Source organism: Balaenoptera physalus (genome assembly GCF_965194825.1).
Source record: "Balaenoptera physalus genome assembly, chromosome: 13".
In the NCBI taxonomy this organism is placed as follows: domain Eukaryota; kingdom Metazoa; phylum Chordata; class Mammalia; order Artiodactyla; family Balaenopteridae; genus Balaenoptera; species Balaenoptera physalus.
Window position 1 is genome coordinate 3,362,352 of NC_138892.1, and position 10,742 is coordinate 3,373,093.

At 53.1% G+C, this 10,742-nt stretch overlaps 1 protein-coding gene across 8 annotated transcripts in view; it reads left to right on the plus strand.

Moving 5' to 3' along the window:
* The window catches only part of CERK (ceramide kinase), a 215,672-nt gene that overhangs the window by 36,857 nt on the left and 168,073 nt on the right, over positions 1–10,742 (plus strand). For 4 of the 8 annotated variants that reach the window (XR_014252760.1, XM_082422209.1, XM_082422205.1 and 1 more), the window contains 6 exons: positions 2,072–2,146; positions 3,014–3,166; positions 7,279–7,384; positions 8,668–8,744; positions 9,387–9,661; positions 10,396–10,604. Coding sequence is in view for 7 of the 8 variants with exons in the window: in XM_082422209.1 (XP_082278335.1) it covers positions 2,072–2,146; positions 3,014–3,166; positions 7,279–7,384; positions 8,668–8,744; positions 9,387–9,661; positions 10,396–10,604 (895 nt within the window). In the remaining variant the exon portion in view is untranslated. Of the gene's footprint in view, positions 1–2,071; positions 2,147–3,013; positions 3,167–6,403; positions 6,459–7,278; positions 7,385–8,667; positions 8,869–9,386; positions 9,662–10,395; positions 10,605–10,742 lie in introns of those variants that run through there. The other 4 variants (XM_082422208.1, XM_082422210.1, XM_082422207.1 and 1 more) reach the window with 4 other exon arrangements.

Below are 10,742 nucleotides of genomic sequence, written 5' to 3' on the forward strand. Positions count from 1 at the left end.
TATTTGAGATCACTGCTGAATTTCTACTGATTAAAAGATTGCTGAATATACAAGTTATATCTGATAAAATGCAGGGAAGGGGACTTACCTGGTGGCACAGTGGTTAAGAATCCGCCTGCCAGTGCAGGGGACTCGGGTTTGAGCCCTGGTCCGGGAAGATCCCACATGCCGCGGAGCAACTAAGCCCATGTGCCACAACTACTGAGCCCGCGCGCCACAACTACTGAAGCCCGCATGCCTAGAGCCCGTGTTCCGCAACAAGAGAAGCCACTGCAACGAGAAGCCCATGCACTGCAACGAAGAGTAGCCCCTGCTCGCCGCAACTAGAGAAAGCCCACGCGCAGCAACGAAGACCCAAGGCAGCCAAAAATAAAAATAAAATAATTAATTAATTTTTTTAAAAATGCAGGGGATATGGGATGTCTGATCAGTTTTTGTTCTAAAGGATGGTTTGTGAAGAAAGTAAACAGTGCGGTAGGCACGTAAGGGGAGCAAGTGGGCTCTGGAAATTCTGGGAAGTTCTAGGGATATGAAGGTGTGCTTCAAGTTAATTTCATGGCTCTTTTGTAGTTTATTTTGTCAGAAATGTTTATACCCGTTATTCGGGTACCCTCAGTTAGAAAAATAAGGGTGTGGAAGATAGTCTGAAACCATGTAGTTTTCCTTAAATACTGTTAATTCCATTTTAAGAATTAGTCACTCCTATAATCTTAAATGTTCATTTAAATCGTTTTACTTTTCAGCTCATTTTTGGAATGAGATGTCATTCAAGTCTTCAGGTTAAGATTAACAAAAAAGAAAAATATACATATTAAAAATATATGAATCTGTATGTGTTTATGTAAGTTTCCAACCATAAGAAGGCGTATGTTAGCTTAGATTAAATAGTTAAGAGGCTTCTACTCTGATCTCATACTGGACCAGATTCTGTTGCTCTAAGAGATGACAAACACTGCCTGCGATCCAGCACGTCTATTTAGAACCATGGACTTTCAGGCTCCACTTAGGCTGAGGGCCTTATAGAATGTTCTGGGGCCTGAGGGCACAGCATCTGAATCCTGCCTGCGGCCAGAGCTTGTGTGCCTGCTAACAGGATGGTTATTCCCTGATGGGCCTCAACCTGCGTTGGTTGTGTGTCTGAGGCAGCATTTATGGTGCAATTCTGGATACCGTCAGAGTTTATTCTTGGGAAATCTAGACTAGGGTTTTCGGCTATTCAGCAGACGTGTTAAAATTCAGATCGCTCAGCCCCATCCCAAACCTACTGAGTCAGGATCTCGGGGGTGGAGCGGGGCTCAGAAATCTGTTATGAATAAGCACCCGGGAGATTTTCTGCCCACTCAGGCGGAGAACAGAGACGTTGGTGACGACCCAGTTAGAACCAGGACAGACCGAGGGAGGACCCGTAGTATCACTGCCGTGCCCTCGGGATCCAGGCGCGAGCTGCGTGCGCTGAGGTCGCCGCCACTGTACAGACGGGGGTGTGGGCAGGAGGAGGGAGAGCCCCGGCCGAGCCCATGGGGGTCAGAGCGGGTCCCGCTGGCCCCTCACGCCTGTCAGCCGGCAGCTGCTGCGCCCTCACGACCCAGGGGTGGGCTGAGGCTCCGGGTCTCTCTCCGCGCACAGGTCTGCGGTGCTTTTTCTGTGACCTCCACGAGCTGTCCTTGCTTTGCGTGCACTCCCCCACTGCAGAGTCCCTTTGGCCTTGAGGTCGGGAGCCCCAGGGCTGCTGCCCGCCTCTGCGGCAGCCAGGAGCGGGGACACCGTGCAGAGCGCTGAGCCTGGCGCCCTGGCGCCCCGCCGCCACCAGGGGTCCCTGCAGCCCGGACCGGCTCGGGAGGGGTCTCTGAACCCTCTGTGAGGAGCTGGCTGGCTGCTGGTCGTCAAGGTCAATCTCAGTATTCTTGATGAATCAACCGCAGCGACTAACCCTGTAGGCAAACGGAGTTTATTCCTTCTTATTTACTCCAGGGCCATGGAAGAAACGGAAGAGCTTACCACTCATGCACCTGGATACATGCTAGGATCTTAAGTGATTGTAGTGACATTAAGGACCTTTCCCCCCCTTTAGGGTCGACAGACTGTGTGTGTTACTCAACAGTTGGCACGAACGACGCGGAGACCTCGGCTCTGCACATCGTCGTGGGTGGGTGCCTCTCTCAGCGCCGCACTTGGCTTGCCCCATCCCAGGTCCCCGGGCACACGCGGGTGTCCGTCCGCCAGCAGGGCCCTGGCTGCCACCCTTCCCTGCCACTTCTCATCCCATCCAGCTGGGTGACCTTCAGAAACAGAAGCGCTGCTCTTCTCAGAACCCTCTGGTGCCCCCCCAGAGCACTGGGGGTGCCCGGCACCTGCGCCCCGGTGGTTCTCCGTGGCGTCCCCTGCGCTGGCCAGGTGCTTCTCTGCCCCGACACATCCGCACCCTCATCTGGAGCCCTGCTGTCAGCCCTCATCCCTGCTCGGGACTTGGCCCCTTGTCGCGCTGCGGGGACAGGCCTCCCCAGTCACCCCCCGCCCTCCCTGCTCCTCTAGAAAGCGCGCCCCCCGGGGTCGGAGGCCCGAGGCTGCTGGTAGCGCTGCTCGGAGCTGCCAAGTGCCTTCAGGGCACCCGTGTGGCTCCCTCTGCCCGTCCTTGTCCCTGCTGGCAGTGCTACTCGCGTGTCGGCCACAGTCACGAAGGGCTGTGTTCACAGATGGTACACGTGTGATTTTACATTTGAGAATGCCAGGCGCCTTTTCCTCCTTCCTTTCACTTAGTGGCGTTCAGCGAGCTTCACGGTCACATTGTTTTCCCCTCCTTACGGAACCGCTTTCCAAGCCCGTTTTGGAAATTTGAGTCAAATTTAGTCACTTGGGTCGAGAGCAGGAGGCCAGGCACCCCGGGAGAACAGACCACGGCCTCGACTGCCTTCTGCCTATGTTGCGCTTTAATTCGCGGCTCCATCACGGCCGCCGGGCGCTGTGCAGGGGGCAGGCGGAGGGGCGCGGGCTCCACCCTGGCTTCTCTCCGCAGGGGACTCGCTGGCCATGGACGTGTCCTCTGTGCATCACAACAGCACGCTGCTGCGGTACTCAGTGTCCCTGCTGGGCTACGGCTTCTACGGGGACATCATCAAGGACAGCGAGAGGAAGCGGTGGATGGGTCTCGTCAGATACGACTTCTCAGGTAACTCAGAGTAACACGCCGGGAGCTTCCACACACGGCCTCCGCCTCGCTCCAGGTGGGGCCTCGTTCACACACGGAAACCAAGGGGCGCGAGTCTGACGGGTCCCGGGTGCCCGGAGAACCGCTGCCGTCGGTCACAGGCCAGTTCTCACATCTGCTCAGAGCTGGGACGAGGAGGAATGGGGTCGATCCCAGATCATACAAACGAGTGATGGTCTGCACTTTCAGGTCATGTGCAACACCACCCTTTCAGCCTTCAAATGCGTTTAAATGCAGAAAAAAAGTTTGAAAGGATGTAGGATTCAAAGTTTGACACTTGTTGCTGAGATGAATTCCTTGGCTGTATTTATTTATTTATTTGCAGGGACTTATAGTACTATTTTATTTTATTTTATTTTTTAACATCTTGATTGGAGTATAATTGCTTTACACTGTTGTGTTAGTTTCCGCTGTATGACAAAGTGAATCAGCTATATGTATACATATATCCCCATATCCCCTCCCTCTTGCGTCTCCCTCCCACCCTTCCTATCCCACACCTCTAGGTGGTCGCAAAGCACCGAGCTGATCTCCCTGTGCTATGCGGCTGCTTCCCACTAGCTATCTGTTTTACATTCAGTAGTGTATATATGTCCATGCCACTCTCTCACTTCACCCCAGCTTACCCATCCCCCTCCCCATGTCCTCAAGTCCATTCTCTACATCTGCGTCTTTATTCCTGTCCTGCCCCTAGGTTCTTCAGGACCTTTTTTTTTTTTTTTAAGATTCCATATATATGTGTTAGCATACGGTATTTGTTTTTCTCTTTCTGACTTACTTCACTCTGTGTGACAGACTCTAGGTCCATCCACCTCACTACAAATAACTCAATTTCATTTCTTTTTATGGCTGAGTAATATTCCATTGTATATATGTGCCACATCTTCTTTATCCATTCATCTGTCGATGGACACTTAGGTTGCTTCCATGTCCTGGCTATTGTAACTAGTGCTGCAGTGAACATTGTGGTACATGACTCTTTTTGAATTATGGTTTTCTCAAGGTATATGCCCAGTAGTGGGCTTGCTGGGTCATATGGTAGTTCTATTTTTAGTTTTTTAAGGAACCTCCATACTGTTTTCCATAGTGGCTTGTATCAATTTACGTTCCCACCAACAGTGCAGGAGGGTTCCCTTTTCTCCACACCCTCTCCAGCATTTATTGTTTGTAGATTTTTTGATGATGGCTTGGCTGTATTTAATGAGTGTCATTTCTCTGGTCACTGCCCTGTATAGGTTACTTTTGGGTAAATTTACAGGCACACCTTTGGAGATATTTAGGGTTCAGTTCCAGACCACCTTAAGAAAGCAAATATCAAAATAAAGCAAGTCACACGAATTTTTTGCATTCCCAGTGCATATAAAAGTTATGTTTAGGCTATAGTGTAGTCTGTTAAGTGTGCAATAGCATTATGTCTAAAAAAAGATACATACCTTAATTTAAAAATACTTCATGGTTAAAAAGTGCTCCCCATCACCTGTGCCTTCAGTAAGTCGTAATCTTTGTGCTGGGTCTTGCCTTGATGCAGACGGCTGCTGACAGATCAGGGTCGGGGGTGCTGAGGGCTGTGGGGGGGGCCGCCGCGATGCCTTGAAATACGACAGCAGTGAAGTCTGCTGCATCAGTTGACTCTTCCTTTCAGGAACGATTGCTCTGTAGCCTGCAGTGAAATTTGATAGCACTTTCCCCACAGTAGAACTTCTTTCAAAAGTGGAGTCAGTCCTCTCAGACCCTGCTGCTGCTTTATCAGCTAAGTTTACGTCATATTCTACATCCTTTGCTGTCATTTTAACAACCTCCTCAGCATCTTCACCAGCGTAGATTCCGTCTCAAGAAGCCGCTCTCTTTGCTCGTCCATAAGAAGCAACTCCTCGTCCATTAACGTTTTACCCTGAGATGCAGCAGTCCGGTCCCACCTTTAGGCTCCACTTCTTTTCTTTTTTTTTTAACTTTTTTTTAAAATTTTATAAATTTATTTATTTTATTTTTGGCTGCGTTGGGTCTTTGCTGGGTGCAGGCTTCCTCTAGTTGCTGCGAGCGGGGGCTGCTCTTCATTGTGGTGCACGGGCTTCTCATTGTCGTGGCTTCTCTTGTTGCAGAGCTCAGGCTCTAGGTGTGTGGGCTTCAGTAGTTGTGGCACATGGGCTCAGTAGTTGTGGCTCACAGGCTCTAGAGCGCAGGCTCAGTAGCTGTGGCGCACGGGCTTAGTTGCTCCGCGGCATGTGGGATCTTCCCGGACCAGGGCTCGAAACTGTGTCCCCTGCGTTGGCAGGCGGATTCTTAACCACTGTGCCACCAGGGAAGCCCCAGGCTCCACTTCTGATTCTAGTTCTCTTGCTGTTTCCACCACACCTGCAGTGACTTCCTCCACTGAGGTCTGAGCCCCTCCAAGTCATCCAGGAGGGTTGGAATCAACTTGTTCCAAACTCCTGTTAATGTTGATATTTTGACCTCTTCCCATGAGTCATCCCAGATGTTCTTAATGGCATCTGGATGGTGAAGGTTTTTGGTTTACTTTGCCCAGATCCATGAGAGAAATTACTGTCTGTGGCAACTATAGCCTTACAAAATGTATTTCTTAAGGAATAAGACTTGAAAGTTGAAACGGGGACTTCCCTGGTGGCACAGTGGTTAAGAATCCGCCTGCCAATGCAGGGGACACAGGTTCGAGCCCTGGTCCGGGAAGATCCCACATGCTGCGGAGCAACTAAGCCCGTGCGCCACAACTACTGAACCTGCACTCTGGAGCCCGCGAGCCGCAACTACTGAGCCCACGCGCCACAATGACAGAAGCCCACGTGCCTAGAGCCCGTGCTCTGCAACAAGAGAAGCCACTGCAGTGAGAAGGGCACACACAGCAATGAAGAGTAGAGAAAGCCTGCACATAGCAACGAAGACCCAACACACCAAAAATAAATAAATGAATTAATTTAAAAAAAAAAAGAAAAGAAAGTTGAAATGACTCCTTGATCCATGGGCTGCAGAATGAATGTTGTGTTGTCAGGCATGAAAACAACGTGAATCTCGCCCATCTCCCTCAGAGCTCTTGGGTGACCAGGTGCATTGTCACTGAGCAGTAACATTTTGAAAGAAATCTTTTTTTCTGAGCAGTAGGTCTCAACAGTGGGCTTAAAATAGTCAGTTAATCATGTTGTAAATAGATGTGTTTATAAACAGGCTTTGTTGTTCCATTTACAGAGCACAGGCAGAGTGGATTTAGCATAATTCTTAAGGGCCCCAGGATCTTCAGATGGTAAAGGAGCACTGGCTTCAACTTAAAGCCACCAGCTGCATTAGCCCCTAACACAAGAGGGTCAGCCTGTCCTCTGAAGCTCTGAAGCCAGGCAGCGACCTCTCCTCTCTAGCTGGGAGGGTCCTGCATGGCATCTTCTTCCAGGAGAACTGTTTCCTCTGCACTGAAAATCTGTTGTTTGGTGGAGCCACCTTCGTGAATGATCTTAGCTAGGTCTTCTGGCTCGCCGACTGCAGCTTCCACACCAGCCCTCGCTGCTTCCCCTTGCACTTTGATGTTATGGAGGCGGCTTCTCTCCTTCAGCCTCGCGAACCAACCTCTGCTCGCTTCACACGCTGCTTCTGCAGCCTCCTCCCCTCTCTCAGCCTTGGCGTGCTGGGGGTGCAGGCAGCTCGACGGACAGCACGCCACAGTTTCCCAGAGGGGCCGGCCACGGTCTGGTGGCAGTGCCGCCTGGTCTTTGTCCTGAGTTCCTCCAAGACACCAAAGTTGTGGACGACGGGGTCAAGCCTGGGGGTGCGTTGGGGGCTTCACAGGGCGGAACCTGCAGGCCACGTCGTCGAGGCCACGACGAGGGGTCACTGGTGGCCAAGACGTCCCCTTTGCCAGTGTGGAAGGCAGCCCTGGCGGCCGGGAGCCTGCAGTCCTCTGTGATGGTGGTGGCAGCTCAGCCTGAAGTGGGAGGGGGCCGTGTCCTCCTGCAGACGCTCTGTCCCCAGGCGGGTGCCCTGCGCCCACGCTTTGCAGAAGCTGACGGCACGGTCTCCTGCGCAGGCAGTGGTGCATGTGGGTGTGTCTCTCCGTCTCGCTCTGTTCTCAGGTTTGAAGACCTTCCTCTCCCATCACTGCTACGAAGGGACAGTGTCCTTCCTGCCCGCACAGCACACGGTGGGCTCCCCGAGGGACAGGAAACCCTGCCGGGCGGGGTAAGCACATCCCTTACGTGTGTTTCTCCTCAAACGATGAGATAGAAGCAGGACTGGCTGGGGTTTGCTCCTGCTGTGAAGTGAGTGGGCAGTACTTGGCAATGTAGACGGGAGGCGCTGGTTCCTCCTGACCAAGGGTCCCACGCACCCTGAGGGGGTCCCGCCGTGTCCCCCATGCTGGGTCCTGGGTCACGGGGCGGCCCAGGGTCAGGTCTGGTCCCCGTCGTCTACCCAGCAGAGGGCTCACACCACGCCGTCTGCTCCGGTGCGGGGGTCCGCTGTCCCCCCCTGCTGGGGATGTGAGAAATGACTGAAGACGAGCCCCTTTATGGACAGGTCTGTGCGCGCCCTCGGGGCGCCCGTGGAGCTGGCTGGACGGGCCCCCCGTCCCCCCACTGGGTGGTCAGGAGAGGCCGGTCCAGACCCCGGGCCAGCAGTGGGGGCCCCTCTGCGAGCCACGCTGCCTTGTCACCCTGTGTGTCCCCACCGTGCTCAACAGCATGTGCCCGGGTTAACCGGGAACGAGTGTCAGGTTGGCCACCTGTACCCGCAGCCCGACAGCCCGCATCTTGTCCCTGCTCCTCAGTCTGAGGACACGGAGAGGCTGTAGGGATTTGATGGACTCGGGGGTTTTCCTTCCTTCTTTAAGTCATTCAGACGTGGGCCCTTCCTTCCCCTGGTCCTCTCCTCCTTTAAGTGAAGAATTTGAGACCATAAAATCAAACGGTTAGAGGCACGGCCTCGCCACCTCAGTTGCTGATGAGCTAATTCCACCAGCAAAAGCCCCTGGCCCGTTCGACGGCCTGAATCCAGCGGTGCCCAGGACCGCAAACATCTGTGAGACCAACGACCAAGTCCCGCAATAGCTGCTCTGAGTCATTTACTTGCTTGTTACTGACTGGACCAGATCACCACTATGTTCCCTGTTTTGTGAAAGGGAACAAAGTCTCAGGCCGGGAATCCACACTGGGATCTGCACCTTGTCCTTCGCTCCGTCTGCCACCACCCCAGCGTCGGGGCCAAGCTCAGCCCGCTCCCCAGGGCCAACAGAAGGGCCTCATGGGATGCTGTTTGCTTTTTGTAATGTTTATCCATTTTCAAAATGGATATGTTGTCTGTGTAATTTCTAAGAGTGGATCTGATTCTGAGAACTCAAATTAATATGCAAACAAAATATTTTTAAGTGAAGCCTCTGAAATTGCACTTCCTACTATATGAAAAGAATTGAAACGCTTTTGCAGCCTGTAGGTTCCAGACAAGGTGGTCATGTTCTTGTCCTCCAGGTGCTTTGTCTGCAGGCAGAGCAAGCAGCAGCTGGAGGCCGAGCAGAGAAGGTCGCTGTACGGCTTGGAGAGCACCGGTAACGTGGCGAGGCCGACGCGGCCGTGGCTGGACCTACAGTCCGGGGCCTCGGGTCTCGCCCCTCCTACCCCCGCCCCTTCTTCTCTGCAGGGGCACCTGCTTCCACTTCAGCTCCAGGCAGAGTGCGTGGTTGCCTTTGCCAGACTTTGGGGAAAAGGGGATTTTGTGGAAGGGCCCATCTTGCCACGTCCCTCTGAACTACTGTTGGGGCGCCAGCCAGGCGCCTGTCCCTAGAGTGGTCCAGAACGGGGGTCAGCGAGTGGCCTTTTCGAGGGCTTAGAGGAAAGGAGTGGGCTCAGCAGTGCTCCAGAAACTATTCGTGGACGCTGAAATTTGAGTTTCACGTCATTTTCACATGTCACAAAATACTTTCCTTCTTTTGATTTTTTTTTTCAACCATTTAAGAATGTAAAACCCATTCTTAGCTCACAGGCCACACCCAGTCAGGTAGGTGGTGGGCCAGATTTGGCGACCCCTGCTCTAGATCGTGGTCCCAAGTCCCAGGTGAGGGCCCGAGAAACAGCTCTGCCTCTTGGGAGGTGACCGCCGGGCACAGCGGTGGGCGCGGTTTTCTCTGTGTTGATGCTGAGAAGCGATCGCATGGTGCGTTTGTAGAGACGACCCCTCCCGGTCATCTCAGGACGCCCGCCTGTCCGGCTCGGATGTAACGGATTTAACATAGCCTCTGCGATGCTTCTTCCTGCTTCAGAGGAGGTGGAAGAGTGGAAGGTCGTCTGCGGGCAGTTCCTGGCCATCAACGCCACCAACATGTCCTGTGCTTGTCCCCGGAGCCCCCAGGGGCTCTCCCCGGCCGCCCACCTGGGAGACGGGTCTTCCGACCTCATCCTCATCCGGAAGTGCTCCCGGTTCAACTTCCTGAGGTTTCTCGTCAGGCACACCAACCAGGGCGACCAGGTAAGGGCACCGCTGCTTCCACATGGCCTGCGTCGGCGGCCGCTTCTACCTGGGCGACCCTGATCTGTATGTTGTAGGATCGGCTATGAATTCAAGGGGAAGAAGGACAGATTTTTCTGTTTGCATTTCACCCATTTTAAAGTCTTAGTCATAGTTATTCCTTGTAAAATCTCATTTAAAAATATAAAGTCTTTGAGCAGAGAAACTAGGAGGCATGAATGTTTCTCTTCCTATTTAAAAACAGAACGAAGTGATGCAGTGCAACTTTCTGTTGCCCTTGCTGGTCACTTACAACAAAATCTTTCAGCTCCCAGAAGGGGGTTCTACTGAAACTCTTCCAGCAAACCTTTCCTTAGTCACTGGCACCCTTGTAGTGACACGGGGTGGGGGGAGGGCAAGTCTAACCATACCCAGACAATTGCAGCTTCTGATCAGTCTATGATTTTGGTAAAGTTTGTGGCTGTTACATTTTTTTAAGATCTGGGCCAACAGTGTTTTTATGTGGCTTTTAAAATACTGCTTGTTAAAAAGGTAAATAATCGTACAAGTTGCTGCTCAGGAATTCTTTACTCCGTGTCATTCATTGTGGATGGGACCGTGTTGTAAGAGTCGTGGTGACCACTTCTCTTGTCCCCAAGCTGCGGGGGGAGGAGCTGCCGGGAGGCCCCGACGGCTGTCCCGCCCCCAGCGCAGCACCGCTGAGAGCATGTTTCCGTCCTGCTGTCTCTTGGTAGTTTGACTTCACTTTCGTCGAAGTCTATCGCGTCAAGAAGTTCCAGTTTGTGCCGAAGCCTGCGGAGGACGAGGACGGCAGCGTCCGGGGCCGCGGGAAGAAGCGATTGGGGCAGCTGTGCAGCGACCGCCCCCCGTGCTGCTGCGCCGTCTCCAGCAGCGCCTGGAACTGCGACGGGGAGGTTCTGAGCAGCCCTGCCATCGAGGTCAGGTGAGTGAAGGTGGCCCTGGGGCTCTGTGGGCCCGGCACCCTCACAGCCTAAAGCGTAAGAGTGCGTCATAGACGCACGTGTGTTTCCCCGGGTGAAAGCCCCAGGGAGACGCCGTTACCTCAGTTTTGGAAAGATGC